This window comes from Sinocyclocheilus grahami, unplaced genomic scaffold (genome assembly GCF_001515645.1).
Source record: "Sinocyclocheilus grahami isolate Dianchi unplaced genomic scaffold, SAMN03320097.WGS_v1.1 scaffold1229.1, whole genome shotgun sequence".
NCBI lineage: Eukaryota > Metazoa > Chordata > Actinopteri > Cypriniformes > Cyprinidae > Sinocyclocheilus > Sinocyclocheilus grahami.
Genome location: NW_015506408.1, coordinates 102,257 through 129,563, shown reverse-complemented (window position 1 = coordinate 129,563; position 27,307 = coordinate 102,257). Strand labels below are relative to the sequence as shown.

The 27,307-nt window shown below is 34.8% G+C and overlaps 1 protein-coding gene across 1 annotated transcript in view; it reads left to right on the top strand.

Moving 5' to 3' along the window:
• The window catches only part of LOC107568264 (E3 ubiquitin-protein ligase RNF13-like), a 35,891-nt gene extending 10,985 nt beyond the window's left edge, over nucleotides 1-24,906 (top strand). The window contains exons 4-10 of the mRNA XM_016254199.1: nucleotides 8,103-8,228; nucleotides 14,242-14,329; nucleotides 15,324-15,414; nucleotides 16,168-16,273; nucleotides 16,376-16,469; nucleotides 22,807-22,887; nucleotides 23,972-24,906. Of these exons, the coding sequence (XP_016109685.1) occupies nucleotides 8,103-8,228; nucleotides 14,242-14,329; nucleotides 15,324-15,414; nucleotides 16,168-16,273; nucleotides 16,376-16,469; nucleotides 22,807-22,887; nucleotides 23,972-24,318 (933 nt within the window). The 3' untranslated portion in view covers nucleotides 24,319-24,906. The remainder of the gene's footprint in view (nucleotides 1-8,102; nucleotides 8,229-14,241; nucleotides 14,330-15,323; nucleotides 15,415-16,167; nucleotides 16,274-16,375; nucleotides 16,470-22,806; nucleotides 22,888-23,971) is intronic.
• Nucleotides 24,907-27,307: the final 2,401 nt, after the last annotated feature.

The following is a 27,307-nucleotide window of genomic DNA, read 5'->3' as shown; positions in this document are numbered from 1 at the left end:
GGCGTAGTTTACGTTAATGGGTGTGTTGATATCCAGCCGAAGAGCAATCAACCATAACTTCAGGCGAGCAGGCTCAGAAGTTGGGAATACGTGGAAAGTCACCACTCCCGAATGAGTTCGCGCGAGAGAACGTAATCTTTTAGTTTTAAGTCGGTTTGAACAATCCGGATAAGCGCAAGTACCATTTTGATTTGCCGTCGTACCTACAATGACTGTGCACTGTGTAAACAATGAGTGACGTATACGCGCGAGAGATCACTTCCGGCGCTTGCGTAAACTACGCCAGAGCGCGTACACACCTCACGCACCGGATGCCTGCGCACGCTCAAAGACAGTTGGACATAGTGGTGTATTAGAGGTAAAATATGATATAAATACTGTTTGGTTTCTGGCACAAACCGATCGTTTCGTGTCTTAGGACATCAATGTGTCGTCACGAGCCGCAGGGTTTAATTTGGATTTGTCTGTGCATGTTTTTTTTACTGTCATAGATTTTGTTACCACTGCCATGCATTATACGACTGATAGACTGCAACGGCTGGAGTTAAAAATCATCGTATGTGTTCTACTGAAGAAACAAAGTCACCTACATCTTGGATGCCCTGGGGGTAAGCAGATAAACATCAAATTTTCATTTTTGGGTGAAATATCCCTTTAACTACTATGTACTTACATCAATAACGTACAATGTACTTATTGTGTTCATATTGTATTGCAAAACACTTTTGCTGCTATTGATGTGGGATAGGGATAAAGTTAGGGACAGGTTTGGTGGTATGGTAGGTTTAAGGGTGGGTTAAGGTGTAAGGGATGGGTCAACAGTGTAATTATAAATGTAATTACAGAAATTAATTACAGATGTAATTACATGCAAATATCTTTCAAATATAAGTACAATGTAAAGTGCATTGTACCAAATGATTAATTTAAATGTAAGTACATAGTAGTTAAGGCCACTTACTATAAAGTGGGACCAAGTTTTCTCTTTTGGTCACATGACCGAGCATCAATCTTGCAAAACCTTGTGTTTTCTATTTTTGTGCAGTATTAGCATCCACACCAACGAACAATAACGTTCTTATAAGTGTGCGCTGCTATTATGTCATCTGCCACTTATAAACCCTGTTCACGTCAAGAATGGTAACTATAACGATAACCATAACAATATCTATATTAGCGTCCTCACTAACAGATGATAATGTTTTATTATGATTGTGCGCTGCTGTTACATTGTCTGCAGAGTTGGGTATAGTGCGTCACACAGTAATAATTAAAGTAAAGATATTACGAGTGTATACAAATAATACTCATGTAATCTTTCAGTCAATATTAAATTAATGAAAGAACTATGAGTTTCACTTTGTAGTGTTTTTTTTTTTTTTAGGTTTGATAACTTGAAAAGTAAAGTAAACTTGAAAGTAAAGTAATTAGTAATCTGATTACTTTTTAAATGCAGTAATCAAATGACAATTTTAAAGAATTAATTAGTAATTTGTAGTGGATTATACTTTTTTTTGAGTAACTTACCCAACACTGGTCATCTGCCACTTTAAAAACCTGTTCACGTCAAGAATGATAGCTATTAACATAATGATAGCTATATTAGCATCCACACTAACATATGATAATGCTCTTATTATAAGTGTGCGCTGCTGTTATGTAATCTGCCACTTGAAAAACCCCAGAACTAACTATATACGAGCTCAGTGTGAAACGGCCTTAAAGTGATAGTTCACCCAAAACTGAAAATTCTGTTATTACTTACTGACCCTCATGTCGTTCCAAACCCGTAAAAGACCTTTGTTCATCTTCAGAACACAAATTAAGATATTTTTGATAGAATCCGAGAGCTCTCTGACCCTCCCATAGACAGCAAGGATCCTAACACGATCAAGGCTCAGAAACATAGCAAGGAGATCGTTAAAATAGTGACATCAGTGATTCAAATGTAATTATACGAAGCTACGAGAATACTTTTTGTGTGCAAAGAAAACTAAAATTACGACTTTATTCAACAATGCGTCTCCTCCGCATCCCCCTATAGTGCAGATACGTTGTTTTCGTTCAAATCAAAGCGTAAACGACGCTGTTTACGTATGTGATACTTTCAAAAATGGGGCTACAGGGTGACGTGGAGGAGACGAGTTGTTGAATAAAGTCGTTATTTTTTGTTTTATTTTCGTAGCTTCGTAAAATTACGGTTGAACCACTGATATCACATGGATTATTTTACTGATGTCCTTGCTACGTTTCTGGACCTTGATCGTGTTAGTACGCTTGCTGTCTATGCCTCTCGGATTCCATCAAACATATCTTAATTTGTGTTCTGAAGATGAACGAAGGTCTTTTACGGGTTTGGAACGACATGAGGGTGAGTAATTAATGACAGAATTTTCAGTTTTGGGTGAACTATCCCTTTTAAGTGTGTGCTGCATTTTTGTCGTGCTGCAGTTGTTGTAGTTTGCTGTTGGATTGTGGGTATTCATTTTTGCCTTGTTGCTAAAGTTACAAATTTCCACCCACTCCAATGTCACTTTTGAACCAAGTAGCTAGCTATTGGTCGGCGCTGTGAATTTGATTGTCAGAATTCACCAAATTTGAACCCAACGCGAAATTTGTATTTAGAAATTTCTTCACCACCAGAAGTCCACTGGGCGAAATTCTTCATTGTGCGGATTGCCAGTAAAATGACTGGATTGTGGATATTCATTTTTGCTTTGTTGGCCTGCTATTGGTCGGCACTGCGAATTTGAGTGTCAAAATTTTAACACCACTCAAATTTTGCATTGGGAAATCACAAAAAATTTCATAGTGCAACAATAAATGTGATTTTTAAGTGCGATATTATTTAGACAACAGAATTGGATAATAGTTCCTAAAATTAATTAATATATTGTCGTATATTATTATATTATATTAATATTATATTGTCGTTATGCTAAAGCAGTTCTACATTGTACTACTTTTTATGCTCGAATTGTGCCAATTTTCTGTTCCTGATTCACTGTCCTGATCACACAAACCTCATGATATGTTGGTAAAAACTGTGAAAATGACTTCACATCTGTCACTTCTCCATTTTGCTTTGATTTCCCCTTCTTTGTCAGCTCAAACCAAAGTGGTGTTTTTAGAGGTCATCCACCAAGTTTTTCATATTTTCTCTAAGCAGCAGCGTTCACCTTTGTCCTGCTCAGCTGGACACAACATAATATGCTTATCGCCATCTATTTTTGCTAAATATTGTGTTGGGAGTTAATCCCTGCCGGAAAATCCAGCTTAATCTGCTCTCTGTTTTGGAGCGTGGCAGCCGATCTAATCTAGTCATGAGCTGGTAAATCATCTTGGATGTCAACCTGCTACGTTATGCCACCAAAGTGTAAATGTAAAGAGCCGCAATGGCTGAGGGCGTCAGTCAGAACAGGAAGTAGTGTTAGACCACTTCCTGAAATGCAGGGTCTGTGGTTGCATTTGCTTTCTTGTGTCATTTTGAAAAAATATATATTCTCTCCGAACCCCGATGTTCACTGTTCTTGGTTCGAGATCAGCAGGTTTAAGGGAATCAGCTCAGAACTGTTTTCTACAGTGGAAATCAGTGTTTGATATATTTATTTATTTATTAATATATTTGTTACTGAACTTAAAACTACAAAAAATAGTTTTTGAAAATTGTATTAATTTAATTAATTTAAATAAATTAATAAAAAAACTGAAGTACTTAAATGACTAAAACCATAACTAAAGTAAACAAATTAAATATAATTAGAAATATTCAAAACAATAACCAAAAAAAAACAACAAAAAAATTATAAAACCAATAAAATGGCAAAAGTTACTAGAATTTAAACTAAAATTTAAATGAAAACTGAAAATAAAAGCTAATAATAACAATTATGCTATAGCTGATACCAGTAAATGGCTGATATTAATGTTATATAATATTTTTTCTAAATAAATGGAAAATTAAATACTTAAAATTTAAATTAAAAAACTAAATTAAAATCAAGTTTTAAACGTGCATTTAGGCATCATGAGCCTGATTTATTTAATCAGTTAGCATTTAATATAATTATTTAATAATAACAATGTAATGGCTAATTATTAAAATTCCAAACTAAATTGCCTAAATAATTAAAAAAGTGAATCAGTAAAAATAGATTTTTGTGAAAAAAATCTGAATTTAGGGATTAAAACATTATAATGTAAATTATGAAAATGGATACTCATTTTTCATTACTTAATATCATTATTTTCAAATAATTTCTAATAAGTATTTTAATATAATTATTTATTATTAACAGTTTTGTTAAAGGGTTAGTTCACCCAAAAATGAAAATTGGCATGTGTTTTACTCACCCTCGAAGCATCCTAGGTGTTTATGACTTTCTTCTTTCAAACGAATCCAGTTGGAGTTATATTAAAGGGGTCCTATTATGCTTTTTCACTTTTTTAATTTTAGTCAGTGTGTAGTGTGTATGTTTGGGCATACAAAATATCTAGAAAGTTACAAATCTCAAAGTCCACTCCAAAGGGAGATATTTAGTAAAAAAAAAATCAATTTTCAAGAACTACAGCAAACGGCTCGTTTGGACTACAGCGTTTGGTTTCCGGGCTTTGTGATATCACAAAGGGGCTCATTAGAATTTCATTAAAAAGAATTCCCGCCTACTGTGTTCGAATTTTAAAGCCGTGGCGCAACGCTGCGCTTCTCGTCTGGTGCGTGACCGTCTGAAACGGGGTTGTTTTTTTGTTTTTTTTTCCACTTCCGAAAGCGGATGATGTCAGGAAACAGTGGTTGCAATTTATTTTTAACTCTGTTCCTGAGCATTATAACCCCAATTTGCTATTGTGTGCTGTGCATTTTACTGAGGACAGCTTCCACATCACGAGTGAGAAGTGCCGGATTCCCAAAAGCTTTTGTTGAAAGACGGAGCAAGGGGCGTGGCAGTACTGAAACACCGTCTAAGCTGTTCGCCAATCACAACGCACTGGGACAGCTAACCAATCACAACACATTTTGTTTTTCGGAAGGCGGACCTTCATCAAAACCGGAACTAATCGAGCCGTTTGTGCCAGCCTGGGGAGAAAGGTATTTTAATAATGTAAATTATGTGAAAAATAATGTGTTTTTCGAACCACCAAGCATGAGAGCATGTTCTAGTACACCCCCAAAACAAAATCAAGACTTTGTAAAAGAGCATAATAATAGGACCCCTTTAAAAAATTGTCCTGGCTCTTCCGTTCCAGCGGCTGTCGTAGCACGTCGGTGTTGCGTGATTAGTGACGAATGCAGAGAGACAACAAAACAAAACTCCGGTCACGAATTAGAAGTACAAACCGAGGATTTGCAAAGTAAGGAAACTTTGCTTCCTTTGCTCCTGTAAACAAACTCACGAGACTAGCATATCTCAGAGGCGCGTCCTACGTCATCCGACCGGAACTGCTTCAGTGTATGACAGTCAGCGGAAGTGAGAGAAAAGTGTTTATTACATTTGAAATATGGATGTTTTTCTTACAAAAACACATGGATTCGCTACAGGGGTCCTTTATTCAACCCCCGGAGCCATGTGAGGCACGTTTATTATGGATTCGCGTGCTTTATTTGACGACTTGTGGACTGTTCAACTGCAACACCCGCTGACTGCAATGATAATGCTTGGAAGAGCCAGAACAATTTTTAATATAACTCCGAGTGGATTCGTCTGAAAGAAGAAAGTCATATACACCTAGGATGCTTCGAGGGTGAGTGTAAAACAGCCTAATTTTCATTTTTGGGTGAACTAACCCTTTAAGACTGATTATTAAAATTCCATGCTATATATTGTTTTAATTATTTAAAAAACAAATCACTAGAATCAAACATTTTAAGCAAGTGAACTATAATTAATAATTACAGTTATGTTAAATGCAGATGATTAAAATTCTATACTGTTTTGTCACACAAACAAATGACATTAAATGATTAAGTGAAAAAATCACATAAAATGATTAAGTGATAAATGATAAAGTGAATGTAGGCATTATAAGTATGATATATGTGTGTGTGTGTGTGTATACATATATATATACAGTGGGGCAAAAAAGTATTTAGTCAGCCACCAATTGTGCAAGTTCTCCCACTTAAAAAGATGAGAGAGGCCTGTAATTTTCATCATAGGTATACCTCAACTATGAGAGACAAAATGAGAAAAAAAATCCAGAAAATCACATTGTAGGATTTTGAAAGAATTAATTGGTAAATTCCTCGGTAAAATAAGTATTTGGTCACCTACAAACAAGCAAGATTTCTGGCTCTCACAGACCTGATATATATATATATATATATGTATATATAATGTATGTGCTGTCAAACAATTAATATTTTTAATTGTTTTAATTATTTAATAGTAACAATTATGCTATGGCATATTATCAAAATTACATATTATACTGGCCTCACAATATAAAGTATGTGAAATAGTACATTTTTATTTAACATTTTTTATATATATATTTATTAAATGTATATATATACATTTAATATTCACTTTATAAATTTTGTTTTAAATAATAACTTAGTTTATAGCTGCTTATATGTATTTTTTCTGAATAAACTAAAAACAAAGCAAAATTGTTTTTTTAAATGCTACAAGAGAATTAAAGCACCACAACATTATAATAACTAAGAAATATAGATATTCATTGTGACTGAATTTTTATGATGTTGTTTTTCTTTTCACGTTTTGAAGTCCGTGTTAGATAAAAGGTGGCCCAAGTGTAAAAACAGGAAGTTAGAGCTAAAAGATGAGATAAAGTCTGCTGATGGACCATATATCGTGCATCTGTAACACTCAGTAATGCAGTGCTTCTCTGGTTCTCCTCTGTTTTTGTGGCCTACTTTGACTCATCCTCATGTGGTCATGTGCTGGCCTCATGCCTGCCTGCATTCATGGCCCAATAACCCATCCTTAAAAACAGGAAGTGTCCCTCTTGATGGAGCGGCACTTGCCTTCAAGCATTTCTTCAGCGTTCAACCGCATTCTTGATGATCGTGGCTAATCAGACAGCAATGAAACCTTATAAGGAGAAGCCACTGAATATAATAATTTTCATATGTAATGAATGACTTGCGCTTCAGCGAGAGCAGACGTAACACAATAAATGCGGTCATTGCTTTTAGAGGTGGATGCTGCAGTTTGGGAACGCAGTCATGTAAGACAGTAATTATACAGAAGTACTTTGACGACAGACTTTGCTCAGGCATTTCAGAATGACCAAAACAACATTTCAGATGCTGTGAATGAGATCTGTCCGCTGGTTAATCAAGTTATCCCGTCTCATAGCGCAAACTTTTTGGGTGGAATTTATTCGGTAAATGTGACCCTGGAGCACAAAACCAGTCATAAGGGTCAATTTTTCGAAATTGAGATGTATACATCATCTGAAAGCCGAATAAATACGCTTTCCATTGATGTATGGTTTGTTAGGACAGGACAATATTTGGCCGAGATACAACTATTTGAAAATCTGGAATCTGAGGGTGCAAAAAAATTTAAATATTGAGAAAATCACCTTTAAAGTTGTTCAAATGAAGTTCTTAGCAATGCATATTACTAATCAAAAATTAAATTGATATATTTACGGTAAGAAAATTTACAAAATATCTTGAAACATGATCTTTATATCTTGAAAACATATCTTGAAAACATCACGGAACATGATCTTTACTTAATATCCTAATGATTTTTGGCATAAAAGAAAAATCTATAATTTTGACCCATACAATGTATTGTTGGCTATTGCTACAAATATACCCCAGCACCTTAAGACTGCTTTTGTGCTCCAGGGTCACATATGTGTTTACATTGTAGTTTATGCACATTTTTTCTTATCAGATTAAAAGTTTATCCTGCTCAGTCGCACGCATTTTAAGAATTTATGGTGTTTCCATCCAGAATGCGATATTCCGCATTAAAACAGGTGGAAGGAAACGTAGCTGATGTTAAGAGCTTTCTTGTCCATTTTCCTCTGGAGTGTCCCTCAGACCGCTCTTGTTGTAGTTGTGTGTTTGGTCCAGCAGAGTGAGCTGTCAGCAGTCTTTTCTGATTGTTTGTTCCTGTGTGCAGGGTTTCCTGATCGGAGCCCGTCCCGAGAATGCCTGCGTCCCGATCGACCCCCCTCCCCTGCGGGACAACCTCAGCAGCGCCTTCATCGTGCTGATCAAGCGCTTCGAATGTAACTTTGACGTCAAGGTAGGTTTAGACCTGGGGACGTTTGTTTCCCTCGTTCGCCTGAAACACCACAGATCTCCCCTCAAGAGTCTCACTGGGAACGTGGGAAACGTTTGTTTATACACGCAGCGTAACGCCTCCACGATACCTGACCCTGTGCCAACACATGAAATCCTCCGGCAACTCACTGCATGTTTTTCTGCAGCAGGGGAAGATCTCTAAACAGTGAAACTAGCAGTTTAACAAAGCCTGCTGTATGCTTGCGGTGGAAACAACTGTGTTTCCATAGTATTATGTATGTACCATTGTAGTATTTATGAATATTTGAAATTAGGTTTTTATTTTTTTTCCATTTTTATTATTTTTATTTTTTTAAATATGTTTATTTCGTTTTTAAATATATTTAAATTATTGACTTTTTTCAGGCAACACTTTCTTTTAGGTCAGAGTTGTTCATCTAATATTTATATTTTATTTCAGCTTTATTTCAAATTACATTTTAAATAGTTTTCATTTTAGTCAGGGTTATTGAAGTCAACTAAACTATAGTTGTTATAGTTCACTAAAACTAAACATTTTGTATAAAAATGTTGTTAGTTAGAATAAACGTTAACTAAAAATAAAATGACTAAACATATTTTAATTCAAGTAAAAAAGCTATTTTATTAAACTTAAGATTATTTAAAACTCCTTTTATTTCAACATTTCCAATTTTTGTTTAGTTTAATTTGAAGTACTAAAATAACTCAAATTAAATCATACCAATAAATAAAAAAAATTTTAAACTACATAGACATTTAAAAAAACAGTACAAAACACACAACAAAATAAAAATATTACTGAAAACAGAAAATATAAAAATAAAACCTAATTCTAAAATCTATATCAGTTATACTAAAATAACACTGATCTTAGAATGACACTGATTTCATGCTATATGTATGTATGGTCGGGCCACTCTGCCCTAAAGCCCCGACTGGTGGAGGGCTGGAGTGATGGTTGACTTTCTACAACTTTCTCCCATCTCCCGACTGCATCTCTGGAGCTCAGCCACAGTGATCTTTGGGTTCTTCTTTACCTCTCTCACCAAGGCTCTTCTCCCCCGATAGCTCAGTTTGGCCGGATGGCCTGCTCTAGGAAGGGTTCTGGTCGTCCCAAACGTCTTCCATTTAAGGATTATGGAGGCCACTGTGCTCTTAGGAACCTTAAGTGAGGCAGACATTTTTTTTGTAACCTTGGCCAGATCTGTGCCTTGCCACAATTCTGTCTCTGAGCTCTTCAGGCAGTTCCTTTGACAAGAATAATAGCTACATTTTAAATCAAGTAATTTTTTTTTTTATCCAAATAAGAGTAAAATTTTTATTTTATGACATTCTAGTCTCCTAGCAATGCTTGACAAAGCACTTTGTCCCATCATGCTTTTGCTCAGGTGACTGTGTGAGTGTGCGTGAGTGTGTGTGTGTGTGTGAGTGAGTGTGTTGCGAGCGTGTGCGTGTGTGTGAGAGAGAGAGAGTGTGAGTGTGTGCGAGCGTGAGAGAGAGAGTGAGTGTGTGCGAGCGTGAGAGAGAGAGTGAGTGTGTGTGTGTGTGTGTGTGTGAGTGAGTGAGTGAGTGAGTGTGTGTATGTGTGAGTGAGAGTGTGCGAGAGTGTGTGTGCGAGAGTGTGTGTGCGAGAGTGTGTGTGCGAGAGTGTGGTCATGAGTGTGAGCGTGTGCGAGAGTGTGTGTGCGAGCGTGAGTGTGCGAGAGTGTGTGTGTGAGAGTGTGGTCATGCGTGCGTGTGTGAGTGAGTGTGCGTGAGTGTGTGTGTGTGTGTGCGAGCGTGAGTGTGTGTGTGTGTGTGTGCGAGCGTGTGCGTGAGCGAGAGAGAGAGAGTGCTTGCGTGTGTGTGTGCGAGCGTGTGCGTGTGCGAGAGCATGTGTGTGTGTGTGTGTGTGAGAGTGAGTGTGCGAGCGTGTGAGTGTGTGTGTGTGTGAGAGTGAGTGTGCGAGCGTGTGAGTGTGTGTGTGTGTGCGAGTGTGTGAGAGAGTGTGTGTGAGTGAGTGTGCGAGAGTGTGTGAGAGTGTGGTCATGAGAGTGTGTGAGAGTGTGTGTGTGCGTGAGTGTGAGTGTGTGTGTGTGTGGTTATGAGTGTGTGTGGTTGTGTGTGTGTGTGTGTGTGAGAGAGAGAGAGTGAGTGAGTGTGAGAGAGAGAGAGAGAGAGAGAGTGTGTGTGTGTATGAGTGTGTGTGTGTGTGTGAGTGTGTGTCTGTGTGTCACTCCACTCATCATCACTGAGGTGAAGCAGAGTTTCTCCTCTTCGGTGCTTTCAGTGGGGCTCCAGAGTGCTTGCTTTCTGTCCGTCTCCATTGTCCAGTGAGTTTTTTACAAAAATTGTAAAGATTTTTATTAATTAATAAATCATGCTATTTTTTTTTTTTGCAATGGTTGCACCACATGACATTTTATTTTTGACATTGAAAACTTTTTTTTTGTTGTGGTTGTTTTATGAAAATATCTCAAAACCATATGAAGCGGACACATTTCTAATATTTCTAAATTTCTAAAAAATATAAATTCATAAAAATCCTTTTATAAAGGAAATATTTATTTAAATTATAAAAATGCATTTGTTTTTAAAAACTGTTTAAAAATTTTTTTTTATAAAAATTTATTAATTTTAAAATGTATTCACAAATAATATCATTTATATAAAATAAATAATTAATAAAAATGCATTTGTACAATTTGTATAAATCATTTTCCAAATAAAAAAAAAAATACATCATATAAATTAGAAATAGTGTATACATTTTATAATACAAAATACATTAACAAATTAAAAAAAATGTTTTAATGTTATAATTTGTGTTAGTTATATATTGTTTTATAAATTATATAATTGATCAATTAAAAAAACATTTTTACAAATAAAAAAAAATATTATAAATTATATAATTCATAATACTTTAAAAATATATATTTTTGAAAGTTTTAAATATTTTAAAATGCTATAATGTTGTTTATAAATATATATAATCTTTTATACATTTTTAAATCCATAATAAAAAATGTCCTGCTGTTACTCCTAAAACTACAAACACGGGTAACATAGAAACGCCTCCGTCCAAGTATGCAAATGCACTCCCAAATGCAAAAGCAGCCCTCGCTCTCCAAGACGCGCTTCACTGTGCACACATATCATGCTGCTGGCAAACTATATGCAAAGACTTCAAGAGGTCTGCCTGCAGTTTCTGTTCACAGCCAATCACAGTGTAATCGCGTAACGCCTGTCGAACTGTTGGAAATATTTTTCCTATACCACAATAAACGTTAATCATCGACAGCGCTGTGGAATTTGTACACCTTTGTTAGGTGTGTAGTAGGGATGCACCGATATGAAAATTTTGGCCGATACCGATAACCGATTATTCTTTATATTTGAAAGTCGATAACCGATATGTTGGCCGATAAATCTATATCCAAATTGTTATATACTTTTTGAGAGCCTGATTACAAAAAAGGTCTCATCATTAAAAGCCACATCCCAAACACTTCAACATAAGCAGCCTAGTTTGAACGGTGTACGTTTTAAAAATATTTTTACTCTCCCATTACCAAATTTAGTCATAAAAAAAGTCTTACAAATAAATAAAATAATGCATAAATAATGCAAACAAGTCACTGGACATCATTACACGTGTAAAGAATCAAAATGAATGCGCCACAGATCAATAAAACAGAATAGCCTCTGCACGGACAATAATTAAATGATTTTAATTACTAAACCATACTGTTGATGAAAATAATAAGAGAACAATACAAGTGGTTGTTGTTATTAATAATGTATAGATGATTTTGAAAAAGTAACAAATTAATACCACTGTTTTAAATAGCAGCCGTTGAGCTGCGCGTGCTGAAGCTGAAGAGCTGAATGAACACGGTAAACTGAAGCGTTTTGCTGGCAGCTTATTTAACTCAAGGAAATGCATCCTGAGATTAATATTAATACAACATAAACATAATATTACAACTTATATATGAAATGACAAATGACGCAGTTATTGCATGCTATAGTCAGAATGTGTGATCCTGTTGTGGATGCGCTCTTCCCATAACAACGCGCTGAAACACAGCAACTAAACCCAAAGAATGCACAACGTTTTATTATAATAATGTTCTCATTAGAATGTTATATACACAACATTCCCAATCATAGTTATTAATGTTGTGCACTGCTGTTTGAGCTGCGTGCGCTGAGCTAAAGACGATCACCGGTAAACTGAAGCGCTCTTTTAACTTAACCAAACGCATTCTATATGAGATAAATCAGATATACATCAAATAAACACAATATTACAACGTACAATTGCACAAAAGGCTGCAAGATATCGGCCAAATTTTCTTATCAGGCCGATACCGATAACAGAAAAAATGAGCATTTATCGGCCGATACCGATATGGTGGCCGATATATCGTGCATCCCTAGTGTGTAGAGATAGAGTATGGTGATAAAACATCAGGTAAAAACAAAAGCATAACATTTTAGCGCATCTTTCACAATATTTTCTAATCAGGTGATGATAGTATATCTACAGCTGATATTTTATCTGTGAGCTTCACGCGACGTGAATGTGATTGATGTCTGTATCTGAGGAATGTCTTGAATGTTTTTATCACTGCTTGCACAAACATTCACTAATCACTAATCCAGTACAGCAGGAATCTCACTCTAGACCACTTTACCAAGAGCACACGTTTATATATGCAACAATACAGCACTAGAATGTGTTTTAAGTAGTTTTATGTATCTTGGTTGTGTTCTGATCCTGTAATTCTCAATTCTGCCTTTAGTGGCCGCTGTTGAAAACGCAGCTGAAATGACAAATACTCAAGTTTTGTCCTCCTCTCTACTGCGCAAAGGTCTTCACTGATCAAGTCTGAAAGTTACGTTTGATGTGAACATTCATTAAAGAAACCTTTATGGTTATATTTTTAAATATAGTTTTACTGGTTGATACACTGATAAATCAGCTAGGGATGTTAAATTATTAGCTTTACATCCCCTTGTATTGCTTTATTTATTTATTTAGTCCGATATTACAGGAAATGTCGAGTACAGTAAATGTTTTTTAATTTCAGTAAATAAATAAAAAATCACTACATTTCGGAAAACATTTACGTGCATTATAAGGAAATAGGGTTGCAAAAAGGTGGAACATTTCCAGTAAATTTTGGAAACTTTCCAGAATTGTTTTTTAATATTCCAGGGATTTTTGGAAAGTTTCCGGAAACTTACCGTAAATTTTCCACCCCTTTGCAACCCTATAAGGAAATAAAAAATAATAAGAAAATTGGATGACTATCATGGCATTAAGTCACATTTCACTCGTTTTGAATGGGGAAAAAAAATATATATATATATTTTGCATAAATTAAATAAGAGCAATTTAATGACATTTTGTAACATTTTCATGCCAAATAATACAGTAATTTTTACCATGATAAAGCGGAAAATTTAATTATTGAGTGTAATTAAATATTTTATTTAAAATGGCATAAAGGTTGTACCATAAATACTGTCTTTATATATAAGTACTTTACAGTATTTTTAGCTCTCTAATTTATATATTTTTATTCTTAAAAATTTACTTTTTATACAGTTTTACTTTACAGTATATAATTGTTACGAATGTAATCTTCTCAAATTACTCTACCATGTGTTCAAATTTTTTACTTTTGAATATTACATTTTGATACGTGACAATTGTATAAAAATAAAAAGAGCTTTATCAAAAATATAAATTTGATCCGATTTTTTTTTTCGTTACAGTAATGAAAAATATTAATGTCACATTAAAAAATGTCTTATTTCTTTAGATTTCGAGGAGAGCTCTGATCCAGACATGTTCTTGTGAAGCTAAACCAGTGTGTACATGTTGAATACACAATACATGTGTCACACAAGTCTTGTGTTTGGGGGTTGGAGGAGTGCATGCATGACGCCTGTGTTTATCTGAACACAATGCTTCTGTCTCTGTCCTCGTCCTTCTTCAGGTCCTCCATGCACAGAAGGCTGGCTACAAGGCAGCGATTGTCCACAATGTGGACTCTGATGACTTAATCAGCATGGGATCCAATGATCGTAAGTTACTGCGCACGAATGCATAAAATTCTGCAGCGGGACAATGCTGTGATTCACAAACCTCGGCCCCTGTGCTGCTAATAACCGATGCTGTATTTATGAAGTCTGAGCCGTGATGCCGTTTGACTTGGAATGTTAGGATGAAGGCCAAAGTAGAGGAACCAACCTTCAGCGTTCTTAAGTCGAGCTTTATTGCCATTCTGCTACAGGTGTGGACATATAGTGGAACAAAATGTTGTGTCTCGGTGCTACATACTAGTTAAACATAAATATAAACATACAACAATAGAAGTATAAGAAAAACAATTAGAGACCTATACAACAGTTAACCATCTGACTATACATATACTATAAATACTCAAAATATCTGACTATACATACACAAACTGAGACTGTACAAAAACTTTACGTAAATACTGTACATGAAATTGTGCAAAAGAGATATTTTGAATATATATTTCGAAAGGAATAGGTTACTCAAAAATGAAAGTTTTCTGAAAATGTACTCACCCTCAGGTCATCCAAGATTAGGATGAGTTTGTTTCTTCATCAGATTTGAAGAAATGTAGCATTATATCACTTGCTCATCAATGGATCCTCTGCAGTGAATGGGTGCCGTCAGAATGAGAGTCCAAACATCATAATAAAAAAATCATAATAATCCACAGAATGTGTCCATATTTCAATCAGCTCTCATATAGATTTAACAGCATTTGACAATAATGGAGTGTAGGATTGATGTTGAGCAGATTATAGACAGGTGGTGCTGGGGAGGAGGAGGGTTAAATAAAACTTTCAGTTTTCATTCATTTGTTTTATTTATATCAAGTGAACTATTCCTTTAAAGTGGACATAAATTCAAAATGTTATTTTACATTTTAAAATACGCTCGATTATTTAACATTCATTTGTTTGAGGACTCAAAGTGAATCAGAATCAAATCTGGTCGCATTTAGTGTCTTAATGTACGATTGTATTTTAAATTTTTTTGCAGTGGATATTCTGAAGCAGATAGACATTCCCTCAGTGTTTATTGGTGAAGAAGCGGCCAACTCTCTCAAAGAGGATTACATCTATGAGAAAGGGTGAGGGCTCTGATTTCACTATTGAATACTTCACTGTTCAGATGGATACTTAACAGAAACATTGATGAATTCAGCTGCGCTGGCGCTCCAAGAGTCATATGACACTATAGAAAGTCTCACACAAAGTATTCACAAACGGTTTTTCCACACCAAAATTACTGAATTAAATTAAAAAGTTCATATATTTAATTATATATATGTATTTAATACAAATAATACATTACATACATAATATGTGAGCCTGGAGCACAAAAGCAGTCTTAAGTCGCTGGGGTATATTTGTAGCAATAGCCAACAATACATTATATGGGTCAAAATTATAGATTTTTCTTTTATGCCAAAAATCATTTGGATATTAAGTAAAGATCATGTTCCATGAAGATATTTTAAAAATTTCCTACCGTAAATATATCAACTTAATTTTTGATTAGTAGTATGCATTGCTAAGAATTTCATTTGGACAACTTTAAAGATGATTTTCTCAATATTTAGATGTTTTTGCACCCTCAGATTCCAGATTTTCAAATAGTTGTATCTCAGCCAAATATTGTACTATCCTAACAAACCATATATCAATGGAAAGCTTATTTATTCAGCTTTCAGGTGATGTATAAATCACAATTTCAAAAAATTGACCCTTATGACTGGTTTTGTGGTCCTGGGTCACATATGAGTTCTAATTATTATTGTCTGTTTATAAGAGCTGTCGTATAAAAGCAGCATCACACTCACAGTCTTGCTTTGTGTTTTCAGTGGTCATGTGATTCTCATGCCGGACTTCAGTTTGCCTCTGGAATATTATCTGATCCCATTCCTCATCATTGTTGGAATCTGCCTCATCCTCATTGTAGTTTTCATGGTGAGTCATGATGGTGTGTAATAAAAAAAAAAAAAAAAAAAAAAAAGCAAACAACCAAATATATTAGCCTTGACTGAGACGTGTACATCTTTTTAATCTCAGATCACAAAGTTTGTACAGGACAGACATAGAGCCAGGAGAAGTCGCTTACGCAAGGACCAGCTGAAGAAACTCCCAATTCACAAGTATAAGAAAGGTATGATCTAAGATGTCGTCTTAAGATCTAACACTGAGAATACATTGTGGATCAGCATGCAAATACATAAAATACATCATATGAAAAGAACTCTTTAATTTTGTCATAAGTGACACAGAAGATGATGTTACTGCAAAAAAAACCCATTTCAAATAAATGCTGTTCTTCTGAACATTGTATTCAACAAAATAGAAGTTTTCACAAAAATATGAAGCAGCACAACTGTTTTCAACACTGATAATAATCAGAAATGTTTCTTGAGCAGCAAATCAGCATATTAGTGATTTCTGAAGATCATGTGACACTGAAGACTGCAGTAATGATGCTGAAAATTCAGCTTTGATCACAGAAATATATTACATTTTACAATATATTTGCATAGAAACGTTATTTTAAATTTATAATAATATTTCATAATATTACTGATTTTCCTGTATTTTTGATCAATTAAATGCAGCCTTGATGAGCAAAAGAGAAATCAACCCCAAACTTTTACCAGTAGTGTACAATTATCGCAAAGGTTTTTATTCGTTATTTGTTTGACCATTAAATTGTGTAAAGACTCACCAGAATGAGAGATTCTAATAGTTCTAGAATCTGATTCAAACGTCAATTAAAAAGATCTAACATCTTTGATTCATGCCATCAAATCAGTTCTTTTAAACTGTCCATTTTAAATTCATTTAGCTAGGATACATTTATAGTTCCTCTGGAAACGCCATTTCAAAGCAAATACGTAAATACTAAAATATAAATTATTTTTAAAAATGGGTCATTTTAAAAACAAATCAACTTTGTAAAAAAATAAAAAATGTAAAAAGTTAACGTCAGTTGTAAAATGTTATTGTTTACTGAACTTAAATGGCAAAGACCCCAATCAAATTCACTTAAAACGGCCGTCTGATTTGCGTTTGAGGGAAAATCCAGTGTTTTTGTAGGCTCTTCCACTTATTACTCATTTCCTGTATGTACCAGAAATATTGCAGCACTGCTTTTGTAAGCAGAACACTGTATACTTTGGATATACACTCTATACTTAGTAAGAATGGGCCTTTTAGCCTCTTTATTTTGATGTTGTGAAGCTGTCGTGTTGATGGTTCATCAGTATTCGGTATTATCCGTGCCGCACAACAGAAAGTGGGAGAAATGTGGAATTCCCCTCCCGCGCCGGAGCTCTCTGCGTTTCCACCTCCTCACAGTGAATCATCAAGCCATTTTACAACCAAATCAACACCGTGACCATTGACCATTCACTGCATGAATGAGCATCCTGTTCAGCTCGCTCATAGTGGATTAGAAATGTGTTCGCCTGTAAACGTGAAAGCAGACACTGGAGACATTCCTCCTGAAGAAGGTGTCAGACGTCACTTTCACTGAGTATAAGGAGAGAGTGCGGTCTGGACTCAGGTTACAGACACACCTGTGTTCACGTATCCACTTTCAAACATTAAACAGACGAAAGGTGTGCGAGAGTCGTCTCTTACACTTCAGATATTCAGAGCTAATGAGAGTCATATCAGCGTGAAGGTCATTCGTAATCGTTTCCGTCATACGTATTTACCAGATGTCATGTGGATCATTTATCTGCAACAAGTGAATGCTACCAGGACGCATACTTAAAATTGGTTCAGAAATAAAGATTTTCTTTATGCAAAACATATGGACATGAACAAGGCAGCTTGTCTATTTGAATGATGTTTAAATGACTACAGTGGAGAATAGGACTGTCACGAAATCAGATTTTCACTACAAAATGATCCTGGATAAGAGATAGAATTCATGATAACTATTAGGGATACCACTTTTTTTCAGAAAGAATATCGATACCGATACTTTCATTTTTGGTACTCGCTGATACCGATACCTGTATTTTCACAGCATTTGTAATGTTTTTTAAATATTGGATACAGAAACAAAATAATAATATGAATCATGTTAGTTGGCTTCATTTAGCAAACCGATATTTCCTTCAGTTATTTCCACACTTAATTACATTATAAAATGTTTTGTTACTTTCACTGTTCATTTTAATGGCGCATTAGAGCTGCTCCATTGCAGCAGCTCAATACTGTAATCACAAGACGTTTTCCTAAAATAATGCAGGGAACCACTCGTTATACATTATACGCGCGTACTATTTTGGTAAATATAAATTAAATATAAATAAATGCAGAATGAGAGACACTTACAGCCTAGCGCATTTCACACAGTCTGCTAGTTTCACTTCTGCTTTAAATAAAGTTGTGTATGCTTGACGTTTAAAATAAATGTTTATAGTGAATGCCCCTATAATTTTTGTTTTATATTTATGATTACATTTTTTAATCGTAATTTAGTTTTAATCCAAATGCATGTGCTAATGGAGCGGTGCAGCAGAATTTTTTTTGTAACCTTGGCCAGATCTGTGCCTTGCCACAATTCTGTCTCTGAGCTCTTCAGGCAGTTCCTTTGACCTCATGATTCTCATTTGCTCTGACATGCACTGTGAGCTGTAAGGTCTTATATAGACAGGTGTGTGGCTTTCCTAATCAAGTCCAATCAGTATAATCAAACATAGCTGGACTCAAATGAAGGTGTAGAACCATCTCAAGGATGATCAGAAGAAATGGACAGCACCTGAGTTAAATATATGAGTGTCACAGCAAAGGGTCTGAATACTTAGGACCATGTGATATTTCCGTTTTTCTTTTTTAATAAATCTGCAAAAATGGCAACAATTCTGTGTTTTTCTGTCAATATGGGGTGCTGTGTGTACATTGAGGAAAAAAAATTAACTTAAATGATTTTAGCAAATGGCTGCAATATAACAAAGAGTGAAAAATTTAATTGGGTCTGAATACTTTCCGTACCCACTGTATATATTTGATATAAATTATATGAATATAAATATATATACATGTAAATATTTTCAAAATATATGTGTATATTTATAGATACATAATAAATATACACAATACACACATTTATTATGCAAACAAAAACTTTTATTTTGTATGCAATTAATCGTCTGACAGCACTAATTTTAACACCAGCAGTTGTTTTATCCGTGTGGACATTACTGAGGCTCTTGAATCCCGTCACACACAGATAAAGGCCTGCAAACGCGTGTGTTTCACTCTGATGTTCACCTTCCTCTGGTTCCCGCTCGCGGCGTCTCTGCTGACTCGTTGGTTTTCTTCATCCGGCCTCTGTGCTGATTCATGGCTTCTGCCGGCCGCTGCAGTCTGCCTCGCTGACAGAGAGAGCGGGTTTTTCCTGTCGTATGACCGCAGACCCACAACACACAGCTGCTGTCATATACGACAACACACTGGCACTCTACTTCAGGCTCGTTTAAACTCTTATCAATAGACGGATCATAGTGTAGTAAGCGTTTCAATATATTACCTTTGAAAGATATATATATATATATATATATATAAGTTATAATCAAGGTGTGAATTACACAGTGACCTCTGTAGACCTTCAGTGAATCTCTGAATAGGCATTACAAAAAAAAGTAGCTTTAGAAAGAAATTTTAATTCAACATACAACAATACAAATAAATACTGAAATATGAAATGATTTTAAAAAAAGAAACCATGCTCTAAATATAAAACTAAAAGCGCCACTAAGTGTAAGTCATTCAGTCGATTCAATCAAACGGCTGATTCATTCAGAAACGAAGCAAGTGACTGCCTTTATAAATGGCTCACTGAATCATTGACTCACTCGATTCGTTTAAAAACGTGGATTCATTCGGTAAAGAAACACCATTGTGTGTTGATCGCAACAGTTCTCCAAGGGCTTTATTTTCGTTGCCGTAATTATTGACAATGTGTCTAAAATTTTATTATTTTGCACCTTTACATTATCTTAATTTTTAAGTAAAAACTTTTGTTACCTATTTTTGTATTTCTACCAGCCAATGATGATTCTGAAAGAAAACACGCGGTGTTTGTTATAGTAACACATGCAGCTTTCATGCGCGTCTGACTGACAGAACCGCGCGCTTGTATTCCAGCGGTGCTGTTAATGCTACGGTTAGTTTAGCAAATAGTTTGCTTCATGAATTCAGTTCAACAGAAGGTTGGTTCACAGCAGATTAATGTTCCTGTTGCTTTCTGTGTCATGAATGTTGATCAAACAACAAAACGCGTAGAGAAAAATCACTTTTGTAGCTTTAACACAGATTTATTAGATTTAATTTATACAGTGAAGACTCTATACAGTGTTATTTTACATTTGATTATTCAATTTCTGTTAGACTTACCTGAAAAATATAAAGCACTGTTTATTCATTTCTATCATATTTATATTTATTCTTGCTTGTAATTTGTTTATTTTCTATACTGATTTACTCACCTACAAAATCACACCAATCATTGATAATCTTTTTTCCAAATAGAGCTATTCAAGACATCCGGTGATTTATTTATTTTTTTTTCCATATCACAATATATATCGCAGAAAAACAAGATATCACAATGTGAATTTTTTCCAATATCGTGCAGCCCTAATTGCTAGTCTACTTGATGTGATCGTAAAGAAAATTAATGGTGGAGGAAAACAATTTATAGTAAATTTTCAACAAACAAAAAAAAAATACAATGTTGGTTTATTTTCTATTGCCAAAAAATCATTGCAGATATCTAATATCCCGAATATTCGATGCGTGTAATGAATTTGCAAATTCAAAAACAAATCACTAGTCTTACTTGAGATGATCTTGAGAGGACTTAATGGAGCGGCGGATTAATTAGTTAAAAAAAAAAAACCTCAATGTTGATTAATTTTATAGTGCCAAAAAAATCATTGCCAATATTTGCAAAATCAAACTTTTGTGAATCACTATTGCAAGTCTACTTGATGTGATCTTTAGGAAAATTGTAAAAAAAAAAAAAATTTTTTAAATGGATACAATTTGGGTTAATTTTCTATTGCCAAAAAAAAAGTGCAAATATATAATGAATATCGGAAACGTCTACTGAATTTGCAAATTCAAAATCATTGCGAAACGCTAGTTTACTTGATGTTGTCTTGAGGAAACTTAATCATGAAGAAAAAAACAATGATTATAGTGAAGTTTTAAAAAAAATAAAAAAAAATATACAATTTTGGTAAATTTTCTATTGCCAAAAACATTTTTTTTTTTTTTAAATCAGCGCAAATGTATCACAAATATACACAAAATCCAAACCTTTGCGAATCATCATTGCAAGTCTACTGTGATCATTAATAAAATTAATGGTGGGGGAAAAAAAAAACTTAATATAATAAAATTGGTTAAAAAATGGATATAGTTTTGTTACATTTTTTATTACCAAAAAATGACTGCAAATATATCATGAATATTGAATACTACTACTACCATCATTGCGAATCGCTAGTTTACTTGACGTGATCTCGAGGAAACGTAATCATGAGGGAAAAACGAAGATTATAGTCAAATCTGAAGAAACAAATTGCCAAAAAAAAAAACTTAGCACAAATATATGACGAATATTGGATCGCTCTTTGAACATGGTAATGGTAAACTATATTATGAAGTGTTTTTCAAACATGTAACCCAGTAGATTCAGGTTTTCCCTTAAACCATAAATCTTCATCAGTTCAGAACAAATGAAGAATTTTCCACAAGGTCATTGGCTTCACCAAGTATTGAGTTGTTTCGGTTGTAAACAGTGGATTGGTAACATCCAAAAACTGCTGTCTCTGTGAACGCTTCAACCAACCGTTGAGTCTGCAGTGACAGATACAAGCTTCTCCATATACGGTCACATGCAGCCATGGCCGTTTGTGTTCGTTTACTGCTTATATAAACACTGAGCTTCAGCGGAGCTGCTCCTTCATTGGTGGAAAGAAACCTGAAAAAAGCCAGAGGAATTTGAAGGAGGGCAGGACGAATTCCGGGACTTATTGAGCTTGAGCCACAAAACCCAGAATCTGAAAGCAAATGCTGCACGTTTATCAGTCATGTGCTGCAAATGTGAAAATCAGAAGCCCTTCTATTAAAGATATTGATGTAATATATATATATTGTGGCGGCAGCAACAAAACTACAGCGAGAATAAAAGTTACACCTTCTTTCTTTGCGTGAACATTTGGGCGGTGTTATGCAAATCTTCCCACATAGTGAGGTAGACATGTGGGGGCGTGTTAGAACGAGCGGTTTTAGGTAGACGTGGCTGACTCTTAACTTTTATAAAGAATATCTCTTTGGACTTGAGACTTTAGTGTTTGCAACTTTACAGATCTTCTTTATGCTCCAAACGCTTGTAACACTCCAAAGAGAAAGGAAAAATTTAAATCGCATCATATGACCCATGTAATAATCTGTTTCTTAATTCCTCGTAGGTGATTCGTATGACGTGTGTGCCATTTGTTTGGATGAGTATGAGGAGGGCGACAAGCTGCGGGTTCTTCCCTGCTCACACGGTGAGTTTCTGTCTCGTTCAGCCCTTGATCAGCAAAAAATACAAAATTGGTTAATTTGCAGCTTGAAAAATTTAGCTGTTAAATCACTTTAATTTTGAAAAAAGATTCCAAACAAGTATTGTCAACAGACTATGTGTTGTTTACAACTAAAGACAATAATGTAAAAATATTGTAAACTACCATCAACACACAGTTTGTTTTTGTTTTTATGAACAATAGTATTACTTATTTAACTAAAGTATTATTAAATTAAATTATGAAATGAAGCATTTAACCTAGAGCTTTTGTTGAAAATGTTGTAACCACGTGACAAAAATAAATGAATAAATAAACATTAGTTAAAAATGTATAAAAAAAAACATTAAATAAAAGCATCGAAAAAAATTAAAAGAAACTTTCCAAGTCAGTTAATGTAACAGTCCAAAAATAAATAAATAAATAAAATATTATAAATTTATTTAAAAATTAAAAATCATTTAATAATTTAAATGTAATAAATGGTAAACATTAAAAAAAGTTATGAAAAAAATTAACCCAGGACATTAAAGTACACAATAATCATTAAAATAATTTGTATATTACATGTATGTAATATCAATTTATATAAAAACATAAAATTTTTATATGTATTTAAAAATGCACATAGGGTACACTTTATATTTGTGTAAGATACATTTTTAATTAAAATTAGCAGTTTTTGTTACTAATAAGTACAAAATAACAAATGAAGGCATGGTAGGGAAAAAAATATTTTTATAAATTTTAAGAAAAAACAACTCATGGCATTAAAGTGCAGAATAATAATTAGAATAATTTATATATTAAATCCAATTATCAGTAGATATTTATTTGAATATAAGTAAATAAATTTTTATATGCATACAAAATGCACACACACACACACACACACACACACTTAATGTACACTGTATAGTTTGTTTAATCATGATATATTATTAATTTTTAATTACTTTTATTTAGTGGAATTTTTAAATGAACTACTAATAAATTGAAAGGATTTGGATTGTAATAGATCAGCTTTGTCACGATGTGTGGCACTAATTCTCTCTGCACCAATCATCAGCCTATCACTGCAAGTGTGTCGACCCATGGCTGACCAAAACCAAGAAGACCTGCCCCGTGTGCAAGCAGAAGGTTGTGCCGTCTGACGGCGACTCCGAGTCCGAGTCCGAGTCGAGCGACAGCGAGGAGAACGAAGTGTCGGAAAACACGCCCCTGCTGCGATCTCTGGCCTCCACCAGCGCGCATTCCTTCGGCACCATGTCCGGCTCGCTGTCCCGTCCCGATGCCGAGTCCTCGGACTACGACGAGCGCAGCGACACCACCGACAGCGAGGAGGAGGTTACCGTGGAGACTGTGGTCGTACAGCTGCAGCAGGGGCGTCCCGACAACATGGAGGCCAGCGCTTGAGGCGTTAGCCGCCGCTAACTCGAACTCTCAGTGAGATTCCAATACGTTTCACCGTCACTTAGATTATCGTCACAAACCTGTTTAATGTTCGGCAATACCATGCAGCGAAATTTTATAAATCACGATTTCCCCCCAAATGAAGTGCGCAAATTTAACCAACTTGGACGTCACCTTTGGAAATGTCGTTATCGCTTGCTGCCAAACTCATCTCAAACCTGTATCCGATCGCGACCAACTGCATGTTTTATACGACACCATAAGACTTTATTAGCGACACTGACATGACCGTTTTAGTTTTGATCATTAACAGCGGAGCCGTTCTAAACACCAGTCACTCAAGTGATCTTGGAAGTGTAGTTAGGTAATAACATCATTTATATACTGTAAGTAGGAAGTAAGTTGGGTAAGTAGATTCAAAGGGTTTTTTGTTTTTTTTGATAACACAACGTGAACTGTTACCGATTGTCTGGTTGCCTTTTAATGTTGCTTTACTGTAAATATACCTTTCTGCTTACCCTTGTTTCTAAATGGTCTACATTCATTTCTCTTCATGAATAAATACTACACCTTTTGCTGTTTGTGTGTCGATTTGTCATCCAACGCTTTGAAACCGGCATATGGTTTTAAAGGTGCTGTATGTAATTTTTTTTGACTGCATATAATGCTATATCTTTGCAGATATGTGGCCCTGGAGCACAAAAGCAGTCTTAAGTCACTGGGGTATATTTGTAGCAATAGCCAAAAATACATTGTATGGTTCAAAATTATAGATTTTTCTTTTATGACAAAAATCATTAGGATATTAAGTAAAGATCAGGTTTCATGAAGATATTTTGTCAATTTCCTACCGTAAATATATAAAAACTTAATTTTTGATTAGTAATATGCATGGCTAAGAACTTCATTTGGACAACTTTAAAGGCAGTTTTCTCTATATTTAGATTTTTTTTGCACCCTCTGATCCCAGATTTTCAAATAGTTGTATCTCGGCCGAATATTGATCTTTTGGATGATGTATAAATCTTAATTTCTAAAAATATTCACATATTTAGAAAATATCCTCAGTTCACATATTTTTTTCTCCGAAAAACAAAGCTAGTCAGTTATTCTACTTTGAAATGCGAGTTCCGTGTCGGAATGTCTGTTTTTGTTTTGGTCTGTATGACTCCGCCCACTGTCAGTTTACCCAATAGTATGTGGAATAGGTTGTGGAAAACACAGCATACTGTAGCCTGCAAACTGGATCAGAGATCTAAAAAGCCTCAGCTCTATGACTTGACGCCTATTAAAGCGTGGATAAATCAGTCAGTCGATTTAAAGTGTTTAAGGCTTGTTGCCTTCCGTTGTCAATTGCACTCGTTCCTGCTGTGTCCTCAATCTGGCAACCCACACGAGCATTGAGTATACTGTAAAGAGAGAGAAATTACATTCTCCAGTATTTTGAATTTGGACTGCCGTTCCTATTTTAATCGTTAGCCGTCAATACTACTACATAATGCACCCAATATGTTAAAGCTGCAGGCCGTAACTTTTTTTTTTGGTTAAAAATGACCCGAAATCAATATTTAAGCAAATACATAACCAGCCAGTGTTCGAAACTATCGCCTTACTTAAGCCCGATTCACAACGGTTAGCTTATAATAATGTTTTCTAATTTGAGTGGTACGGGTAGGTTTTCACGGGAAATTCGAGCATGGCACTGCGTCATTACGTCACGTCTGTAAACATAAAGAAGTTGTCCCGGCTATTAGGCTATCGCATGTGAGGATCCTGCAGCTGGCCGAGCGTTTATAGCCTTTTCTCACAGCAGCTAGAATAATAAAATATATTGATGGCGGATTGTAATCCAGAAAGGATTGTGTTTATGAAATATGTGAATGAAATTAAATTATATTGTAGTTTTAAATGTGCTTCTGATAACAGATAGCCTGGGATTATACAAGATTTGTATTCTAAAGAAAACCAGTTTGAAGGGAGAATAATTTGCTTTTTGGGTTAAAATAATTTCTTAATATGAAATTCGAGTGGTATGACAATTAGAGATTAAATTGTGCAGAAACTGAAATCTACACTCTAATACACACTATACTCTTAGTCACGCAATGCTGATGTTAAGATTAATCATGTGAGAAATTATAACAATAATAATAATTTGCACGGTTTGATGTGATATGAGCTAACTGATCTTTAGATTAAATCACCATTGGTAGCAAGATTTATTTTAATGCGGTTTTCCTCAGTTGGTCAGAACAAACGTAGCAGACTTGTTACTTGTTCAGATGACAATATCCGGTGAAAATGCTTATTTGGGTCATATATTCCAAGATGTAGGCTAGAATCTGTGATTGTGAAGTACAGTAAATATTCACACCGGTGCGGTGACTGACTGCCACACATACTCTTCAGAACATTACATTCATCCGCGCTGGAGCCGTGGTGTCGCACAACCCATGCAAGGAAGATAATTCCTCAGACAGCTGCAATTCCAGGTTTTCAAACAGATGGCGACAAAGGCAAAACTTGCTGACTGCAGCTTTAACCATATAAACATAAGTAGGCCTAGAAGTAAAGTGTGCACAAATCTTTCATATTGAAACAAATACAAAGCCATATTTTGATTGTTACCATTGTCCTTTTATATTTTTGCAATTGACATTCTAAATCCCAAATTTATAATGGTTTTTTAGAACCAAAAAAAAAAAGGTTCTTAGAGAAATGTGGTTTTGCGCAATAAAAATAATAATTGGAAACTTTCCAGGATTTTTTTTTTGTGGAAAGTTTCTGAAAATTTACCAAAAAAGTTCCATCCCTTTGCAACCTTAATTTGAAACAAACCCATTTATCCTTTTGTGCAATAAATCCTTATGACCATTTGTTCTTTTTTGTGCAATAAAGTACAATTTTATTTTATAAAACTAAACAGAAAAAAAATCCATATTTCATCAAGTTCTTTCAACAGATTCTGTGTTGCTCATTACCACATAATGGG